At 47.6% G+C, this 22,507-nt stretch overlaps 1 protein-coding gene across 2 annotated transcripts in view; it reads left to right on the top strand.

Moving 5' to 3' along the window:
* dapk2a (death-associated protein kinase 2a) overlaps positions 1 to 22,507 on the top strand; it is a 53,671-nt gene that overhangs the window by 5,310 nt on the left and 25,854 nt on the right. For both annotated transcript variants that reach the window (XM_052506282.1, XM_052506283.1), the window contains exons 3-4: positions 9,603 to 9,824; positions 14,484 to 14,622. In XM_052506282.1, the coding sequence (XP_052362242.1) occupies positions 9,603 to 9,824; positions 14,484 to 14,622 (361 nt within the window). The remainder of the gene's footprint in view (positions 1 to 9,602; positions 9,825 to 14,483; positions 14,623 to 22,507) is intronic.

The following is a 22,507-nucleotide window of genomic DNA, read 5'->3' as shown; positions in this document are numbered from 1 at the left end:
TGAATGGGGTTGTCATGACAGTGAATGGGGTTCACATGACAGTGAATGGGGTTGTTCTGTTGTCATGACAGTGAATGGGGTTGTCATGACAGTGAATGGGGTTGTCATGACAGTGAATGGGGTTGACATGACAGTGAATGGGGTTGTCATGACAGTGAATGGGGTTCACATGACAGTGAATGGGGTTGTTCTGTTGACATGACAGTGAATGGGGTTGACATGACAGTGAATGGGGTTGTTCTGTTGTCATGACAGTGAATGGGGTTGACATGACAGTGAATGGGGTTGTCATGACAGTGAATGGGGTTCACATGACAGTGAATGGGGTTGTTCTGTTGACATGACAGTGAATGGGGTTCACATGACAGTGAATGGGGTGGTTCTGTTGTCATGACAGTGAATGGGGTTGACATGACAGTGAATGGGGTTGTCATGACAGTGAATGGGGTTCACATGACAGTGAATGGGGTTGTTCTGTTGACATGACAGTGAATGGGGTTGTTCTGTTGACATGACAGTGAATGGGGTTGTTCTGTTGTCATGACAGTGAATGGGGTTGTCATGACAGTGAATGGGATTGTCATGACAGTGAATGGGGTTGACATGACAGTGAATGGGGTTGACATGACAGTGAATGGGGTTGACATGACAGTGAATGGGGTTGACATGACAGTGAATGGGGTTGTTCTGTTGTCATGACAGTGAATGGGGTTGTCATGACAGTGAATGGGATTGTCATGACAGTGAATGGGGTTGACATGACAGTGAATGGGGTTGACATGACAGTGAATGGGGTTGTCATGACAGTGAATGGGGTTGTCATGACAGTGAATGGGGTTGACATGACAGTGAATGGGGTTGACATGACAGTGAATGGGGTTGTCATGACAGTGAATGGGGTTGACATGACAGTGAATGGGGTTGTCATGACAGTGAATGGGGTTCTCATGACAGTGAATGGGGTTGTTCTGTTGTCATGACAGTGAATGCGGTTGACATGACAGTGAATGGGGTTGACATGACAGTGAATGGGGTTGACATGACAGTGAATGGGGTTGACATGACAGTGAATGGGGTTGACATGACAGTGAATGGGGTTGTTCTGTTGTCATGACAGTGAATTGGGTTGTCATGACAGTGAATGGGATTGTCATGACAGTGAATGGGGTTGACATGACAGTGAATGGGGTTGACATGACAGTGAATGGGGTTGTCATGACAGTGAATGGGGTTGTCATGACAGTGAATGGGGTTGACATGACAGTGAATGGGGTTGTCATGACAGTGAATGGGGTTGACATGACAGTGAATGGGGTTGTCATGACAGTGAATGGGGTTCACATGACAGTGAATGGGGTTGTTCTGTTGTCATGACAGTGAATGGGGTTGTCATGACAGTGAATGGGGTTGTCATGACAGTGAATGGGGTTGACATGACAGTGAATGGGGTTGTCATGACAGTGAATGGGGTTGACATGACAGTGAATGGGGTTGTCATGACAGTGAATGGGGTTCACATGACAGTGAATGGGGTTGTTCTGTTGTCATGACAGTGAATGGGGTTGACATGACAGTGAATGGGGTTGTCATGACAGTGAATGGGGTTGACATGACAGTGAATGGGTTTGTTCTGTTGACATGACAGTGAATGGGTTTGTTCCGTTGTCATGACAGTGAATGGGGTTGTTCTGTTGACATGACAGTGAATGGGGTTGTTCTGTTGTCATGACAGTGAATGGGGTTGTTCTGTTGTCATGACAATGAATGGGGTTGTCATGACAGTGAATGGGGTTGACATGACAGTGAATGGGGTTGTTTTGTTGTCATGACAGTGAATGGGGTTGACATGACAGTGAATGGGGTTGTTCTGTTGACATGACAGTGAATGGGGTTGACATGACAGTGAATGGGGTTGTTCTGTTGACATGACAGTGAATGGGGTTGACATGACAGTGAATGGGGTTGTCATGACAGTGAATGGGGTTGACATGACAGTGAATGGGGTTGTCATGACAGTGAATGGGGTTGACATGACAGTGAATGGGGTTGACATGACAGTGAATGGGGTTGACATGACAGTGAATGGGGTTGACATGACAGTGAATGGGGTTGTTTTGTTGTCATGACAGTGATTGGGGTTGACATGACAGTGAATGGGGTTGTTCTGTTGACATGACAGTGAATGGGGTTGACATGACAGTGAATGGGGTTGTTCTGTTGACATGACAGTGAATGGGGTTGACATGACAGTGAATGGGGTTGTCATGACAGTGAATGGGGTTGACATGACAGTGAATGGGGTTGACATGACAGTGAGTGGGGTTGTTCTGTTGTCATGACAGTGAATGGGGTTGTTCTGTTGTCATGACAGTGAATGGGGTTGTCATGCCAGTGAATGGGGTTGACATGACAGTGAATGGGGTTATTTTATTGTCATGACAGTGAATGGGGTTGTCATGACAGTGAATGGGGTTGACATGACAGTGAATGGGGTTGACATGACAGTGAATGGGGTTGACATGACAGTGAATGGGGTTGACATGACAGTGAATGGGGTTGTCATGACAGTGAATGGGGTTGTCATGACAGTGAATGGGGTTGTTCTGTTGTCATGACAGTGAATGGGGTTGTTCTGTTGTCATGACAGTGAATGGGGTTGACATGACAGTGAATGGGGTTGACATGACAGTGAATGGGGTTGACATGACAGTGAATGGGGTTGACATGACAGTGAATGGGGTTGTCATGACAGTGCATGGGGTTGACATGACAGTGAATGGGGTTTGTAATGACAGTGCATGGGGTTGACATGACAGTGAATGGGGTTGTTTTGTTGACAGTGAATGGGGTTGTTTTGTTGACAGTGAATGGGGTTGACATGACAGTGAATGGCGTTGACATGACAGTGAATGGGGTTTACATGACAGTGAATGGGGTTGACATGACAGTGAATGGGGTTGACATGACAGTGAATGGGGTTGACATGACAGTGAATGGGGTTGTCATGACAGTGAATGGGGTTGACATGACAGTGAATGGGGTTGACATGACAGTGAATGGGGTTGTCATGACAGTGAATGGGGTTGACATGACAGTGAATGGGGTTGACATGACAGTGAATGGGGTTGACATGACAGTGAATGGGGTTGACATGACAGTGAATGGGGTTGACATGACAGTGAATGGGGTTGTCATGACAGTGCATGGGGTTGACATGACAGTGAATGGGGTTGTTTTGTTGACAGTGAATGGGGTTGTTTTGTTGACAGTGAATGGGGTTGACATGACAGTGAATGGCGTTGTTTTGTTGACTGTGAATGGGGTTGTCATGACAGTGAATGGTGTTGTTCTGTTGACAGTGAATGGGGTTGTCATGACAGTGAATGGGGTTGTCATGACAGTGAATGGGGTTGACATGACAGTGAATGGGGTTGACATGACAGTGAATGGGGTTGTTTTGTTGACTGTGAATGGGGTTGTCATGACAGTGAATGGCGTTGTTCTGTTGACAGTGAATGGGGTTGTCATGACAGTGAATGGGGTTGTCATGACAGTGAATGGGGTTGACATGACAGTGAATGGGGTTGTTTTGTTGACAGTGACTCCTCACGCTACAGTTTAAAGATGGCTTCCTTCTATCTTTAGAGATGTGTGTCTATGTTTAATCACACAGCTACACTATGAATGAGGAAGTGGAGTATTACCTTACCTCACTGTCTGACAGGAGAGGAAAAACACATGGAGTCACAGTCACTGTCTGTGCCCCAAATGACCCCCTGTCCCCTACGGACCCCCTGTACCCCCTGTCCCCTACGGACCCCCTGTCCCCTACGGACCTCCTGTCCCCTACGGACCCCCTGTCCCCTACGGGCCCCCTGTCCCCTACGGACCCCCTGTCTCCTACGGGCCCCACAGTCACTGTCTGTCCCCGTAGGAGAACCCTTTGAAGAACCCTTTTTGGTTCCAGACAGAACCTTTTTTGAGTTCCATGTAGAACCCTTTACACAGAGGGTTCTACATGGAACCCAAAATAGTTCTGCCTGGAACCAAAAATGGATGTACCTGGAACCAAACAGGGTTCTCCTTTGGGAACATCCAAAGAACCCTTTTGGAACCCTTTTTTCTAAGAGTGAAGGGTGCAGCTATGGTCCACAGCCACTATGGTCCACAGCCACTATGGTCCACAGCCACTATGGTCCACAGCCACTATGGTCCACAGTCACTATGGTCCACAGCCACTATGGTCCACAGCCACTATGGTCCACAGCCACTATGGTCCACAGCCACTATGGTCCACAGCCACTCCACAGCCACTATGGTCCACAGCCACTACAGCCACTATGGTCCACAGCCACTATGGTCATGGTCCACCACTATGGTCCACAGCCACTATGGTCCACAGCCACTATGGTCCACAGCCACTATGGTCCACAGCAACTATGGTCCACAGCCACTATGGTCCACAGCCACTATGGTCCACAGCCACTATGGTCCACAGCCACTATGGTCCACAGCCACTATGGTCCACAGCCACTATGGTCCACAGCCACTATGGTCCACAGCCACTATGGTCCACAGCCACTATGGTCCACAGCCACTATGGTCCACAGCCACTATGGTCCACAGCCACTATGGTCCACAGCCACTATGGTCCACAGCCACTATGGTCCACAGCCACTATGGTCCACAGCCACTATGGTCCACAGCCACTATGGTACACAGCAACTATGGTACACAGCAACTATGGTCCACAGCCACTATGGTCCACTATGGTCCACCCACAGCCACTATGGTCCACATCCACCACAGCCACTATGGTCCACAGCCACTTCCACAGCCACTATGGTCCACAGCCACTATGGTCCACAGCCACTGAATGACCGGTGACTTAATTCCCTCGTCCTCTTGGTGTCCTTTCTCTGCTCTGTTGTATGTGAGGATAAAAGCCAATTGGATGTAATTTGAGGAGCGCTATTTAGCTCAGAGTGACTTTTGGTGCTGTTCTACTGGTTGCATTGTACAGGGGACATAGTACTAAATCAAGTGCAGCAAATTATTTCCCATAGGCTACCATAGGCTACCATATGCTACCATAATGCTAAACCATAGGCTAGGCTACAAGTTTCTACCATAGGCTACAATAGGCTACCAAATGCTACCATAGGCTACCAAAGGCTACCATAGGCTACCATAGGCTACAATATGCCACCATAGGCTACCATAGGCTACCATAGGCTACAGTGAATGGGGTTGTTCTGTTGTCATGACAGGGGGTTGACATGACAGTGAATGGGGTTGACATGACAGTGAATGGGGTTGACCAGTGAATGGGGTTGACATGACAGTGAATGGGGTTGAATGACAGTGAATGGGGTTGACATGACAGTGAATGGGGTTGACATGACAGTGAATGGGGTTGACATGACAGTGAATGGGGTTGACATGACAGTGAATGGGGTTGACATGACAGTGAATGGGGTTGTCATGACAGTGCATGGGGTTGACATGACAGTGAATGGGGTTGTTTTGTTGACAGTGAATGGGGTTGTTTTGTTGACAGTGAATGGGGTTGTCATGACAGTGAATGGGGTTGACATGACAGTGAATGGGGTTGTTTTGTTGACAGTGAATGGGGTTGACATGACAGTGAATGGGGTTGTTTTGTTGACAGTGAATGGGGTTGACATGACAGTGAATGGGGTTGACATGACAGTGAATGGGGTTGTCATGACAGTGAATGGGGTTGACATGACAGTGAATGGGGTTGTTTTGTTGACTGTGAATGGGGTTGTCATGACAGTGAATGGGGTTGACATGACAGTGAATGGCGTTGACATGACAGTGAATGGCGTTGTTTTGTTGACTGTGAATGGGGTTGTCATGACAGTGAATGAGGTTGACATGACAGTGAATGGGGTTGTTTTGTTGACAGTGAATGGGGTTGTTTTGTTGACAGTGAATGGGGTTGACATGACAGTGAATGGGGTTGACATGACAGTGAATGGCGTTGACATGACAGTGAATGGGGTTGTTTTGTTGACATGACAGTGAATGGGGTTGACATGACAGTGAATGGGGTTGTTTTGTTGACAGTGAATGGGGTTGACATGACAGTGAATGGGGTTGTTTTGTTGAAGTGAATGGGGTTGACATGACAGTGAATGGGGTTGACATGACAAATGACAGTGAATGGGGTTGACATGACAGTGAATGGGGTTGTTTTGTTGACAGTGAATGGGGTTGTTTTGTTGACAGTGAATGGGGTTGTCATGACAGTGAATGGGGTTGACATGACAGTGAATGGGGTTGTTTTGTTGACAGTGAATGGGGTTGACATGACAGTGAATGGCGTTGACATGACAGTGAATGGGGTTGTTTTGTTGACAGTGAATGGGGTTGACATGACAGTGAATGGGGTTGTCATGACAGTGCATGGGGTTGACATGACAGTGAATGGGGTTGTTTTGTTGACAGTGAATGGGGTTGTTTTGTTGACAGTGAATGGGGTTGTTTTGTTGACAGTGAATGGGGTTGTTTTGTTGACAGTGAATGGGGTTGACATGACAGTGAATGGGGTTGACATGACAGTGAATGGGGTTGTTTTGTTGACAGTGAATGGGGTTGACATGACAGTGAATGGGGTTGACATGACAGTGAATGGGGTTGTTTTGTTGACAGTGAATGGGGTTGTTTTGTTGACAGTGAATGGGGTTGTTTTGTTGACAGTGAATGGGGTTGGACAGTGAATGGGGTTGACATGACAGTGAATGGGGTTGACATGACAGTGAATGGGGTTGTCATGACAGTGAATGGGGTTGACATGACAGTGAATGGGGTTGTTTTGTTGACAGTGAATGGGGTTGACATGACAGTGAATGGCGTTGACATGACAGTGAATGGCGTTGTTTGTGTTGACAGTGAATGGGGTTGACATGACAGTGAATGGGGTTGTCATGACAGTGCATGGGGTTGACATGACAGTGAATGGGGTTGTTTTGTTGACAGTGAATACCAGTGAATGGGGTTGACATGACAGTGAATGGCGTTGACATGACAGTGAATGGCGTTGTTTTGTTGACTGTGAATGGGGTTGTCATGACAGTGAATGGCGTTGTTCTGTTGACAGTGAATGGGGTTGTCATGACAGTGAATGGGGTTGTCATGACAGTGAATGGGGTTGACATGACAGTGAATGGGGTTGACATGACAGTGAATGGGGTTGTTTTGTTGACAATGGGGTTGTCAGACAGTGAATGGCGTTGTTCTGTTGACCATGACAGTGAATGGAGTTGTCATGACAGTGAATGGGGTTGACATGACAGTGAATGGGGTTGTTTTGTTGACAGTGAATCCTCACGCTACAGTTTAAAGATGGCTTCCTTCTATCTTTAGAGATGTGTGTCTATGTTTAATCACACAGCTACACTATGAATGAGGAAGTGGAGTATTACCTGTCACTGTCTGTGCCCCAAATGACCCCCTGTCCCCTAACCCCCTGTACCCCCTGTCCCCTACGGACCCCCTGTCCCCACGGACCCCTGTCCCCTACGGACAGCCCCCTGTCCCCTACGGGCCCCCTGTCCCCCTACGGACCCCTGTCTCCCTGGCCCCACAGTCACCACTGTCCCCGTAGGAGAACCCTTTGAAGAACCCTTTTTGGTTCCAGACAGAACCTTTTTTGCCCCATGTAGAACCCTTTACACAGAGGGTTCTACATGGAACCCAAAATAGTTCTGCCTGGAACCAAAAATGGATGTACCTGGAACCAAACAGGGTTCTCCTTTGGGAACATCCAAAGAACCCTTTTGGAACCCTTTTTCTAAGAGTGAAGGGTGCAGCTATGGTCCACAGCCACTATGGTCCACAGCCACTATGGTCCACAGCCACTATGGTCCACAGCCACTATGGTCCACAGCCACTATGGTCCACCTGCCACTATGGTCCACAGCCACTATGGTCCACAGTCCCCTATGGACCACCTGTCACCCTGTCCCCTACGGACCTATCCACAGCCACTATGGTCCACCCCACTGGTCCACAGCCACTATGACAGTGTACCCCCCACAGCCACTATGGTCCACAGCCACTACGGTACACAGCCACTATGGTACCACTTTAACTATGGTGGATCCCATGTCCCACTAACAGTCCACTTATTTCAGTTCCCCCTGCCACTGGGGTACAGGTCCACCCCCTGTCCTCTTGGTGTCCCCCTCTGCTCTGTTGTATGTGAGGATAAAAGCCCAGAGCGGGCCCCCTTCCCATATTGGATGTAATTTGAGGCCCCCTGCGCTGCCCCCTACGATTTACCTCAGAGTGACTTCTGGTGATGTTCCCTGGTTGCAGTACATAGTACTAAATCAAGGCAGCAAATTATTTCCCATAGGCTACCAAAGGCTGTCTACCCATAGGCTACAATAGGCTACCCCCTGTACCATAGGCTACCATATGCTACCATATGGACCCCCTACCATAGGCTACCACATGCCCCTAGGCTACCATAGGCTACCTAGGCTACCATATGCTACCCCTACTGTAGGCTACCATAGGCTACCATAGGCTACCATATGCTACCATATGCTACCATAGGCTACCATATGCTACCCCATGTAGGCTACCATATAGACCACATGCCCCATACATGCTACCATAGGCTACCATATGCTACCGTATGCAGGTGTGTACCACATGCTACCATACAGCAATGCTCTTTCGATGTGTTTAGTTGTCTGTGAAAGTGTATGATGTAAAAACCCAGAGTTGTCAGGCTCAGCTCACGCTGCTGCAGTGCCACTACACTATGAATAGATCGGTAGCCGAGCAGGAAGAAATGTCTCAACATTCTGTAGGACAAAATGAGGTAACCCTTCACACATACCTTCTGACTGCACCGTGGTTATTTACGGTATTTAAAGAGACAGTCACCGCAACAGACATTAGAAATGTAATATTGAAAATCCTCTTGACAATATCTTCTGATACGGAAATAACATACGGTCCAATCTGGCCTTCGCCTGATCTGATTCTGTAGAGACCACATGTTGTAGGTGTTAACGTGTACCGCCCATCTGGCCTTCGTCTGATCTGATTCTGTAGAGACCACATGTTGTAGGTGTTAACGTCCGTCCCATCTGGCCTTCGTCTGATCTGATTCTGTAGAGACCACATGTTGTAGGTGTTAACTGTACCGTCCCCATCTGGCCTTCGTCTGATCTGATTCTGTAGAGACCACATGTTGTAGGTGTTAACGTGTCCCCCCATCTGGCCTTCGTCTGATCTGATTCTGTAGAGACCACATGTTGTAGGTGTTAACTGTACCGCCCCATCTGGCCTTCGTCTGATCTGATTCTGTAGAGACCACATGTTGTAGGTGTTAACGTACCGCCCCATCTGGCCTTCGTCTGATCTGATTCTGTAGAGACCACATGTTGTAGGTGTTAACGTACCGCCCCATCTGGCCTTCGTCTGATCTGATTCTGTAGAGACCACATGTTGTAGGTGTTAACATCATAATCATTCATTTTCAAACCAACATGCATTGTGTTGCTGAATATTTTTTTCTCCGTCATTTCTGTGTCGTTCTCTCGTTCTTCGTGTTCCAGCGGTCAGTTTGCCATCGTGAAGCGTTGCTGGGAGAAGAGCACAGGTCTGGAGTTCGCCGCTAAGTTCATCAAGAAACGACAGAGCAGATCCAGCCGGCGGGGGGTCAGGAGGGAGGAGATAGAGAGAGAGGTCAACATCCTACAGCAGACACAGCACGCCAACATAGTCACCTTCCACGATGTCTACGAGAACCTCACTGACGTGGTGCTCGTCCTGGAGCTGTGAGTCACACCAGAGAGGAACACTACAAACCAGGATTAAGGAGTCAGCCAGAGAACTTTCCGGAATATTCTTATATCAGGTTTTTTTTTTTAAGGGGGGGGATAAGCTTGAAAATGTGAATGATTTAGTTGACAAAACAAGCAGAAACACATCTCTAAGATTAGCATTCTAAATAAACCAGAACAATTGTGGTGGTTGTTTCTGGTTGTTTTATCAAAAGTTAGCTGGTTACCTCGTTGATCCTGCTTTGTAGTGTACACTTCTGCTCCCGTATCCACAAAAGCCTCACAGAGTTGAAAAAGCGGCTGATTTCGGATCAGTTTAGCCCTTTAGATCATAATGAATCAGACAATATGGACAGATCCTAGATCAGCCCTTCCTACTCTGAGAGGCTTTGTGGGTACGGGCCCCTAGACCATAGACTGTTTATGGTCCTGACAAATCAGTCATCAACAAATAATGTTTCTGCCTAAGACACTAACAAACACAGTCTTAGCCTGGGAGCCAGTCTGGTTTTATCTAACAAACACAGTCTTAGCCTGGGAGCCAGTCTGGTTTTATCTAACAAACACAGTCTTAGCCTGGGAGCCAGTCTGGTTTTATCTAACAAACACAGTCTTAGCCTGGGAGCCAGTCTGGTTTCATCTAACAAACACAGTCTTAGCCTGGGAGCCAGTCTGGTTTTATCTAACAAACACAGTCTTAGCCTGGGAGCCAGTCTGGTTTTATCTAACAAACACAGTCTTAGCCTGACAGCCAGTCTGGTTTCATCTAACAAACACAGTCTTAGCCTGGGAGCCAGTCTGGTTTTATCTAACAAACACAGTCTTAGCCTGGGAGCCAGTCTGGTTTTATCTAACAAACACAGTCTTAGCCTGGGAGCCAGTCTGGTTTTATCTAACAAACACAGTCTTAGCCTGGGAGCCAGTCTGGTTTTATCTAACAAACACAGTCTTAGCCTGGGAGCCAGTCTGGTTTTATCTAACAAACACAGTCTTAGCCTGGGAGCCAGTCTGGTTTTATCTAACAAACACAGTCTTAGCCTGGGAGCCAGTCTGGTTTTATCTAACAAACACAGTCTTAGCCTGGGAGCCAGTCTGGTTTTATCTAACAAACACAGTCTTAGCCTGACAGCCAGTCTGGTTTTATCTAACAAACACAGTCTTAGCCTGGGAGCCAGTCTGGTTTTATCTAACAAACACAGTCTTAGCCTGGGAGCCAGTCTGGTTTTATCTAACAAACACAGTCTTAGCCTGACAGCCAGTCTGGTTTCATCTAACAAACACAGTCTTAGCCTGGGAGCCAGTCTGGTTTTATCTAACAAACACAGTCTTAGCCTGGGAGCCAGTCTGGTTTTATCTAACAAACACAGTCTTAGCCTGGGAGCCAGTCTGGTTTTATCTAACAAACACAGTCTTAGCCTGGGAGCCAGTCTGGTTTCATCTAACAAACACAGTCTTACCCTGGGAGCCAGTCTGGTTTCATCTAACAAACACAGTCTTAGCCTGGGAGCCAGTCTGGTTTTATCTAACAAACACAGTCTTAGCCTGGGAGCCAGTCTGGTTTTATCTAACAAACACAGTCTTAGCCTGGGAGCCAGTCTGGTTTTATCTAACAAACACAGTCTTAGCCTGGGAGCCAGTCTGGTTTCATCTAACAAACACAGTCTTAGCCTGGGAGCCAGTCTGGTTTTATCTAACAAACACAGTCTTAGCCTGGGAGCCAGTCTGGTTTTATCTAACAAACACAGTCTTAGCCTGGGAGCCAGTCTGGTTTTATCTAACAAACACAGTCTTAGCCTGCGAGCCAGTCTGGTTTTATCTAACAAACACAGTCTTAGCCTGGGAGCCAGTCTGGTTTCATCTAACAAACACAGTCTTAGCCTGGGAGCCAGTCTGGTTTTATCTAACAAACACAGTCTTAGCCTGGGAGCCAGTCTGGTTTTATCTAACAAACACAGTCTTAGTCTGACAGCCAGTCTGGTTTTATCTAACAAACACAGTCTTAGCCTGGGAGCCAGTCTGGTTTTATCTAACAAACACAGTCTTAGCCTGGGAGCCAGTCTGGTTTTATCTAACAAACACAGTCTTAGCCTGACAGCCAGTCTGGTTTCATCTAACAAACACAGTCTTAGCCTGGGAGCCAGTCTGGTTTTATCTAACAAACACAGTCTTAGCCTGGGAGCCAGTCTGGTTTTATCTAACAAACACAGTCTTAGCCTGGGAGCCAGTCTGGTTTTATCTAACAAACACAGTCTTAGCCTGGGAGCCAGTCTGGTTTTATCTAACAAACACAGTCTTAGCCTGGGAGCCAGTCTGGTTTTATCTAACAAACACAGTCTTAGCCTGGGAGCCAGTCTGGTTTTATCTAACAAACACAGTCTTAGCCTGGGAGCCAGCCAGTCTGGTTTTATCTAACAAACACAGTCTTAGCCTGGGAGCCAGTCTGGTTTTATCTAACAAACACAGTCTTAGCCTGGGAGCCAGTCTGGTTTTATCTAACAAACACAGTCTTAGCCTGACAGCCAGTCTGGTTTCATCTAACAAACACAGTCTTAGCCTGGGAGCCAGTCTGGTTTTATCTAACAAACACAGTCTTAGCCTGGGAGCCAGTCTGGTTTTATCTAACAAACACAGTCTTAGCCTGGGAGCCAGTCTGGTTTTATCTAACAAACACAGTCTTAGCCTGGGAGCCAGTCTGGTTTCATCTAACAAACACAGTCTTAGCCTGGGAGCCAGTCTGGTTTCATCTAACAAACACAGTCTTAGCCTGGGAGCCAGTCTGGTTTCATCTAACAAACACAGTCTTAGCCTGGGAGCCAGTCTGGTTTCATCTAACAAACACAGTCTTAGCCTGGGAGCCAGTCTGGTTTCATCTAACAAACACAGTCTTAGCCTGGGAGCCAGTCTGGTTTCATCTAACAAACATAGTCTTAGCCTGGGAGCCAGTCTGGTTTTATCTAACAAACACAGTCTTAGCCTGACAGCCAGTCTGGTTTCATCTAACAAACATAGTCTTAGCCTGGGAGCCAGTCTGGTTTTATCTAACAAACACAGTCTTAGCCTGGGAGCCAGTCTGGTTTTATCTAACAAACACAGTCTTAGCCTGGGAGCCAGTCTGGTTTCATCTAACAAACACAGTCTTAGCCTGGGAGCCAGTCTGGTTTCATCTAATAAACACAGTCTTAGCCTGGGAGCCAGTCTGGTTTTATCTAACAAACACAGTCTTAGCCTGGGAGCCAGTCTGGTTTCATCTAACAAACACAGTCTTAGCCTGGGAGCCAGTCTGGTTTTATCTAACAAACACAGTCTTAGCCTGGGAGCCAGTCTGGTTTCATCTAACAAACATAGTCTTAGCCTGGGAGCCAGTCTGGTTTTATCTAACAAACACAGTCTTAGCCTGGGAGCCAGTCTGGTTTTATCTAACAAACACAGTCTTAGCCTGGGAGCCATTCTGGTTTCATCTAACAAACACAGTCTTAGCCTGGGAGCCAGTCTGGTTTTATCTAACAAACACAGTCTTAGCCTGGGAGCCAGTCTGGTTTTATCTAACAAACACAGTCTTAGCCTGGGAGCCAGTCTGGTTTCATCTAACAAAAACAGTCTTAGCCTGGGAGCCAGTCTGGTTTCATCTAACAAACACAGTCTTAGCCTGGGAGCCAGTCTGGTTTCATCTAATAAACACAGTCTTAGCCTGGGAGCCAGTCTGGTTTTATCTAACAAACACAGTCTTAGCCTGGGAGCCAGTCTGGTTTCATCTAACAAACACAGTCTTAGCCTGGGAGCCAGTCTGGTTTTATCTAACAAACACAGTCTTAGCCTGGGAGCCAGTCTGGTTTCATCTAATAAACACAGTCTTAGCCTGACAGCCAGTCTGGTTTCATCTAACAAACACAGTCTTAGCCTGGGAGCCAGTCTGGTTTCATCTAACAAACACAGTCTTAGCCTGACAGCCAGTCTGCTTTCATCTAACAAACACAGTCTTAGCCTGGGAGCCAGTCTGGTTTTATCTAACAAACACAGTCTTAGCCTGGGAGCCAGTCTGGTTTCATCTAACAAACACAGTCTTAGCCTGACAGCCAGTCTGGTTTCATCTAACAAACACAGTCTTAGCCTGACAGCCAGTCTGGTTTTATCTAACACACACAGTCTTAGCCTGGGAGCCAGTCTGGTTTCATCTAACAAACACAGTCTTAGCCTGACAGCCAGTCTGGTTTCATCTAACAAACACAGTCTTAGCCTGGGAGCCAGTCTGGTTTTATCTAACAAACACAGTCTTAGCCTGGGAGCCACTCTGGTTTTATCTAACACACACAGTCTTAGCCTGGCAGCCAGTCTGGTTTTATCTAACAAACACAGTCTTAGCCTGTGAGCCAGTCTGGTTTTATCTAACAAACACAGTCTTAGCCTGGGAGCCAGTCTGGTTTTATCTAACACACACAGTCTTAGCCTGGGAGCCAGTCTGGTTTTATCTAACAAACACAGTCTTAGCCTGGGAGCCAGTCTGGTTTTATCTTTCACCTGTAACATCTGTTGTACTATGATGGAGAGATGCTCTGTGTGTGTGTGTGTGTGTGTGTGTGTGTGTGTGTGTGTGTGTGTGTGTGTGTGTGTGTGTGTGTGTGTGTGTGTGTGTGTGTGTGTGTGTGTGTGCTGCAGGGTGTCTGGGGGAGAGCTGTTTGACTTCCTGGCCCAGAAGGAGTCTCTGAGTGAAGAAGAGGCAACTCAGTTTATCAAACAGATTCTGGAGGGGGTCCACTACCTACACTCTAGGAAGATAGCACACTTTGACCTCAAGGTACTGTACACACACACACACACACACACACACACACACACACACACACACACACACACACACACACACACACACACACACACACACACACACACACACACACACACACACACGCACAAAACAGAGGGGAGGTGTGTGTGTGTGTGTGTGTGAGTGTGTACACAGTGTGTGTGTGTGTGCGTGCTGCCTCTATGAGTCACTACCAATGAGGGAAGCCATTTTAGAGGCGAAGACAAGATTTAGTTTCTATGGTGACAAATAATCTCCGTGGCCAACAGCCCTGTTAGGTGGGCCAACTCTTCAGTACCCTGCCAGTCTAGTGATGCCAGTCATTCAGAAGAGCAGCTGCAACTAAGCACAACAGACAGGTACTCCTCTCTAATGAACGATAACTACCATGGTGCCATCCTCACAACACACTGGTCCTCCTCTCTAATGAACGATAACTACCATGGTGCCATCCTCACAACATACTGGTCCTCCTCTCTAATGAACGATAACTACCATGGTGCCATCCTCACAACACACTGGTCCTCCTCTCTAATGAACGATAACTACCATGGTGCCATCCTCACAACATACTGGTCCTCCTCTCTAATGAACGATAACTACCATGGTGCCATCCTAACTGGTCCTCCTCTCTAATGAACGATAACTACAGGACTATAATAGGAGGAAGTTGCAGAATAGAGAGCTCTATTGCCACGGCCTGCACAGATCAGAGACATTTAGAAAGATCTAATGACTGCTGTACAAAGATGGTAGATATATAGAAAGATCTATAGACTGCTGTACAAAGATGGTAGATATATAGAAAGATCTATAGACGGCTGTACAAAGATGATAGATAAACTCAGCAAAAAAATAAACGTCCTCTCACTGTCAACTGTGTTTATTTTCAGCAAACTTAACATGTGTAAATATTTGTATGAACATAACAAGATTCAACAACTCAGAGACATAAACTGAACAAGTTCCACAGACATGTGACTAACAGAAATAGAATAATGTGTCCCTGAACAAAGGGGAGGTCAAAATTAAAAGTAACAGCGAGTACCTGGTGTGGCCACCAGCTGCATTAAGTACTGCAGTGCATCTCCTCCTTATGGACTACACCAGATTTGCCAGTTCTTGCTGTGAGATGTTACCCAACTCTTCTACCAAGGCACCTGCAAGTTCCTGGACATTTCTGGGGGGAATGGCCCTAGCCCTCACCCTCCAATCCAACAGGTCCCAAATGTGCTCAATGGGATTGAGATCCGGGCTCTTCGCTGGCCATGGCAGAACACTGACATTCCTGACATGACCCTCCAGCATGATCCTGTAGGAAGTGTACCACATGAGGATGTCTTCCCTGTAACGCACAGCATTGAGATTGTCTGCAATGACAACAAGCTCAATCCGATGATGCTGTGGCACACTGCCCTAGACCATGACAGACGTCTCACAGTACGGACATTGCAATTTATTTCCCTGGCCACATCTGCAGTTCTCATGCCTCCTTGCAGCCAGCCTAAGGCACATTCACGCAGATGAGCAGGGACCCTGGGCAGCTTTCTTTTGGTGTTTTTCAGAGTCAGTAGAAAGGCCTCTTTAGTGTCCTAAGTTTTCATAACTGTGACCTTAATTGCCTACCGTCTGTAAGCTGTTAGTGTTTTAATTAACAACCTTTTCACGGGTGCATGTTCATTCATCGTTTATGGTTCATTGAACAAGCATGGGAAACAGTGTTTAAATCCGTTACAATAAAGATCTGTGAAGTTATTTGGATTTTTGCGAATTATCTTTGAAAGACAGGGTCCTGAAAAAGGGACGTTTCTTTTTTTGCTGAGTTTATATAGAAAGATCTGTAGACTGCTGTACAAAGATGGTAGATATATAGAAAGATCTATAGACTGCTGTACAAAGATGGTAGATATATAGAAAGATCTGTAGACTGCTGTACAAAGATGGTAGATATATAGAAAGATCTGTAGACTGCTGTACAAAGATGGTAGATATATAGAAAGATCTATAGACTGCTGTACAAAGATGGTAGATATATAGAAAGATCTGTAGACTGCTGTACAAAGATGGTAGATATATAGAAAGATCTATAGACTGCTGTACAAAGATGGTAGATATATAGAAAGATCTATAGACTGCTGTACAAAGATGGTAGATATATAGAAAGATCTATAGACTGCTGTACGAAGTGAAACTGAAATATACAACTGTTTCAAGAAGTATAGTCAAATTGGTACCACTTTAGACTGAAGGTACTGTATAATGCATTATGGTCTTGTCATGAGCTTGCTTAAATGGGGGCTGGACGGCTGAAATATGTACTGCTGAGAGCTTTAAATCCCATTAACAAGAGACACACTTTACCTCAGATAGGGAGATGGACAGAGAGGGAGAGGGAGAGGGAGAGAGAAAGTGCTGTGGTCTCACCACAGGAAGACTGGGGGAGGGAGAGACGGGGAGGAGGAGGGGGAGACGGGAGAGACAGGGGAGAGGGAGGAGGAGGGGGAGACGGGAGAGAGAAAGTGCTGTGTCAGGTATGGGAAAAGGGTTCAATAAGGGTGTAGTCCTTCCCGGCGTTGACAGAGAGGCTTGCTGGGGTCTCACCACAGGAAGACTGGGGGAGGGGGAGACGGGAGAGACGGGGAGGGGATACAGAGGGGGAGACTGGAGAGACGGGAGAGGGAGGAGAAGGAGGAGACGAAAGAGATGGGAGAGGGAGGAGGAGACGAAAGAGACGGGAGAGGGAGGAGGAGACGAAAGAGATGGGAGAGGGAGGAGGAGACGAAAGAGATGGGAGAGGGAGGAGGAGACGAAAGAGATGGGAGAGGGAGGAGGAGATGAAAGAGACAGGAGAGGGAGGGGGAGACGAAAGAGATGGGAGAGGGAGGAGGAGACGAAAGAGATGGGAGAGGGAGGAGGAGACGAACAAGATGGGAGAGGGAGGAGGAGACGAAAGAGATGGGAGAGGGAGGAGGAGACGAACGAGATGGGAGAGGGAGGAGGAGACAAAAGAGACGTGAGAGGGAGAGACAAAAGAGACAGGGGAGGGAGAGACAAAAGAGAGGGGAAGGAGAGACAAAAGAGAGGGGAGGGAGAGACAAAAGAGACAGGGGAGGGACAGACAAAAGAGACAGGGGAGGGACAGACAAAAGAGAGGGGAGGGACAGACAAAAGAGAGGGGAGGGCGAGACAAAAGAGAGGGGAGGGAGAGACAAAAGAGACAGGGGAGGGACAGACAAAAGAGACAGGGGAGGGACAGACAAAAGAGAGGGGAAGGAGAGACAAAAGAGAGGGGAGGGAGAGACAAAAGAGACAGGGGAGAGGGAGGAGGAGACAAAAGAGACGTGAGAGGGAGGAGGAGACAAAAGAGACGGGGGAGGGAGAGACAAAAGAGACAGGGGAGGGAGAGACAAAAGAGAGGGGAAGGAGAGACAAAAGAGAGGGGAGGGAGAGACAAAAGAGACAGGGGAGGGACAGACAAAAGAGACAGGGGAGGGACAGACAAAAGAGAGGGGAGGGACAGACAAAAGAGAGGGGAGGGCGAGACAAAAGAGAGGGGAGGGAGAGACAAAAGAGACAGGGGAGGGACAGACAAAAGAGAGGGGAGGGACAGACAAAAGAGAGGGGAGGGAGAGACAGAAGAGAGGGGAGGGAGAGACAAAAGAGAGGGGAAGGAGAGACAAAAGAGAGGGGAAGGAGAGACAAAAGAGAGGGGATGGAGAGACAAAAGAGAGGGGAGGGAGAGACAAAAGAGAGGGGAAGGAGAGACAAAAGAGAGGGGAGGGAGAGACAAAAGAGACAGGGGAGGGACAGACAAAAGAGAGGGGAGGGACAGACAAAAGAGAGGGGAGGGAGAGACAAAAGAGAGGGGAGGGAGAGACAAAAGAGACAGGGGAGGGACAGACAAAAGAGAGGGGAGGGACAGACAAAAGAGAGGGGAGGGAGAGACAGAAGAGAGGTGAGGGAGAGACAAAAGCGAGGGGAGGGAGAGACAAAAGAGGGGAGGGAGAGACAAAGGAGAGGAGAGGGAGAGACAAAAGAGAGGGGAGGGACAGACAAAAGAGAGGGGAGGGAGAGACAAAAGAGACAGGGGAGGGAGAGACAAAAGAGAGGGGAGGGAGAGACAAAAGAGAGGGGAGAGAGAGACAAAGGAGAGGAGAGGGAGAGACAAAAGAGAGGGGAGGGAGAGGGAGAGGCAAGAGAGGAGAGGGAGAGACAAAAGAGAGGGGAAGGAGAGACAAAAGAGAGGGGAAGGAGAGACAAAAGAGAGGGGAGGGAGAGGGAATGGCAAGAGAGGAGAGGGAGAGACAAAAGAGAGGGGAATGAGAGACAAAAGAGAGGGGAGGGAGAGGGAGAGGCAAGAGAGGAGAGGGAGAGACAAAAGAGTGGGGAGGGAGAGACAAAAGAGAGGGGAGGGAGAGACAAAAGAGACGGGAGAGGGAGAGACAAAAGAGAGGAGAGGGAGACAAAAGAGACAGAGGAGGAAGGGGGAGAGAGAGAGGGGAGGGAGAGGGAGGAGGAGACGGGTGACATTTGGGATTCAGGCTGTACAGACTGAGGTAAATATGAAGTCCAGGGGTCCATAGGAAGGCTCCTTTACGCCACAGCCAGCTGGCAATGCCAAAGTCAGGAACACAGTACGGTCACGGTGATAGAAGGTCGGAGTGCAACGTTTGACCTTTTGGGTTTGTTTAAAAGGTGGCACCCAGAAGCAGGAGACAGGAGGAGAGGAGTAGCCCTGCAGAACAGGACAGCCATTGAATAAGGACGACTCTTTCAACTTAAGCCCTCTGACAGTGCACTTCTTTCAACACGCTTAAGCCCTCTGACAGTGCACTTCTTTCAACACGCTTAAGCCCTCTGACAGTGCACTTCTTTCAACACGCTTAAGCCCTCTGACAGTGCACTTCTTTCAACACGCTTAAGCCCTCTGACAGTGCACTTCTTTCAACACGCTTAAGCCCTCTGACAGTGCACTTCTTTCATCCACGCTTAAGCCCTCTGACAGTGCACTTCTTTCAACACGCTTAAGCCCTCTGACAGTGCACTTCTTTCATCCACGCTTAAGCCTTCTGACAGTGCACTTCTTTCAACACGCTTAAGCCCTCTGACAGTGCACTTCTTTCAACACGCTTAAGCCTTCTGACAGTGCACTTCTTTCAACACGCTTAAGCCCTCTGACAGTGCACTTCTTTCAACACGCTTAAGCCCTCTGACAGTGCACTTCTTTCAACACGCTTAAGCCCTCTGACAGTGCACTTCTTTCAACACGCTTAAGCCCTCTGACAGTGCACTTCTTTCAACACGCTTAAGCCCTCTGACAGTGCACTTCTTTCAACACGCTTAAGCCCTCTGACAGTGCACTTCTTTCAACACGCTTAAGCCCTCTGACAGTGCACTTCTTTCAACACGCTTAAGCCCTCTGACAGTGCACTTCTTTCAACACGCTTAAGCCCTCTGACAGTGCACTTCTTTCAACACGCTTAAGCCCTCTGACAGTGCACTTCTTTCAACACGCTTAAGCCCTCTGACAGTGCACTTCTTTCAACACGCTTAAGCCCTCTGACAGTGCACTTCTTTCAACACGCTTAAGCCCTCTGACAGTGCACTTCTTTCAACACGCTTAAGCCCTCTGACAGTGCACTTCTTTCAACACGCTTAAGCCCTCTGACAGTGCACTTCTTTCAACACGCTTAAGCCCTCTGACAGTGCACTTCTTTCAACACGCTTAAGCCCTCTGACAGTGCACTTCTTTCAACACGCTTAAGCCCTCTGACAGTGCACTTCTTTCAACACGCTTAAGCCCTCTGACAGTGCACTTCTTTCAACACGCTTAAGCCCTCTGACAGTGCACTTCTTTCAACACGCTTAAGCCCTCTGACAGTGCACTTCTTTCAACACGCTTAAGCCCTCTGACAGTGCACTTCTTTCAACACGCTTAAGCCCTCTGACAGTGCACTTCTTTCAACACGCTTAAGCCCTCTGACAGTGCACTTCTTTCAACACGCTTAAGCCCTCTGACAGTGCACTTCTTTCAACACGCTTAAGCCCTCTGACAGTGCACTTCTTTCATCCACGCTTAAGCCCTCTGACAGTGCACTTCTTTCATCCACGTTGGGTTTATCTGACGTTGGGTTTGACAGGGTTTATCTGACGTTGGGTTGACAGGGTTCATCTGATGTTGGGTTGACAGGGTTTATCTCACGTTGGGTTTATCTGACGTTGGGTTGACAGGGTTTATCTGACGTTGGGTTGACAGGGTTTATCTGACGTTGGGTTGACAGGGTTTATCTGACGTTGGGTTGACAGGGTTTATCTGACGTTGGGTTGACAGGGTTTATCTGATGTTGGGTTGACAGGGTTTATCTCACGTTGGGTTTATCTGACGTTGGGTTGACAGGGTTTATCTGACGTTGGGTTGACAGGGTTTATCTGACGTTGGGTTGACAGGGTTTATCTGACGTTGGGTTGACAGGGTTTATCTGACGTTGGGTTTATCTGACGTTGGGTTGACAGGGTTTATCTGACGTTGGGTTGACAGGGTTTATCTGACGTTGGGTTGACAGGGTTTATCTGACGTTGGGTTTATCTGACGTTGGGTTTGACAGGGTTTATCTGACGTTGGGTTGACAGGGTTTATCTGACGTTGGGTTGACAGGGTTTATCTGACGTTGGGTTTATCTGACGTTGGGTTTGACAGGGTTTATCTCATGTTGGGTTTATCTGACGTTGGGTTTGACAGGGTTTATCTCATGTTGGGGTTGACAGGGTTTATCTGACGTTGGGTTGACAGGGTTTATCTGACGTTGGGTTTGACAGGGTTTATCTGACGTTGGGTTGACAGGGTTTATCTCACGTTGGGTTGACAGGGTTTATCTGACGTTGGGTTGACAGGGTTTATCTGACGTTGGGTTTGACAGGGTTTATCTGACGTTGGGTTTGACAGGGTTTATCTGACGTTGGGGTTGACATGGTTTATCTGACGTTGGGTTTGACAGGGTTTATCTGACGTTGGGTTTGACAGGGTTTATCTGACGTTGGGTTTGACAGGGTTTATCTGACGTTGGGTTGACAGGGTTTATCTGACGTTGGGTTTGACAGGGTTTATCTGACGTTGGGTTTGACAGGGTTTATCTGACGTTGGGGTTGACATGGTTTATCTGACGTTGGGTTTGACAGGGTTTATCTGACGTTGGGTTTATCTGACGTTGGGTTGACAGGGTTTATCTGACGTTGGGTTGACAGGGTTTATCTGACGTTGGGGTTGACATGGTTTATCTGACGTTGGGTTTATCTGACGTTGGGTTTGACAGGGTTTATCTGACGTTGGGTTGACAGGGTTTATCTGACGTTGGGGTTGACATGGTTTATCTGACGTTGGGTTGGACAGGGTTTATCTGACGTTGGGTTGACAGGGTTTATCTGACGTTGGGTTGACAGGGTTTATCTGACGTTGGGGTTGACATGGTTTATCTGACGTTGGGTTGGACAGGGTTTATCTGACGTTGGGTTGACAGGGTTTATCTGACGTTGGGTTGACAGGGTTTATCTGACGTTGGGGTTGACAGGGTTTATCTGACGTTGGGTTGACAGGGTTTATCTGACGTTGGGTTTGACAGGGTTTATCTGACGTTGGGTTTATCTGACGTTGGGTTGACAGGGTTTATCTGACGTTGGGTTGACAGGGTTTATCTGACGTTGGGTTTGACAGGGTTTATCTGACGTTGGGTTTATCTGACGTTGGGTTGACAGGGTTTATCTGACGTTGGGGTTGACATGGTTTATCTGACGTTGGGTTTATCTGACGTTGGGTTGACAGGGTTTATCTGACGTTGGGTTGACAGGGTTTATCTGACGTTGGGTTGACAGGGTTTATCTG

The sequence above is a fragment of the Oncorhynchus keta genome, unplaced genomic scaffold (genome assembly GCF_023373465.1).
Source record: "Oncorhynchus keta strain PuntledgeMale-10-30-2019 unplaced genomic scaffold, Oket_V2 Un_contig_2581_pilon_pilon, whole genome shotgun sequence".
Classification (NCBI taxonomy): domain Eukaryota; kingdom Metazoa; phylum Chordata; class Actinopteri; order Salmoniformes; family Salmonidae; genus Oncorhynchus; species Oncorhynchus keta.
The sequence above is the reverse complement of the archived record's forward strand: the minus strand, read 5'-3'. Positions and strand labels throughout refer to the sequence as shown.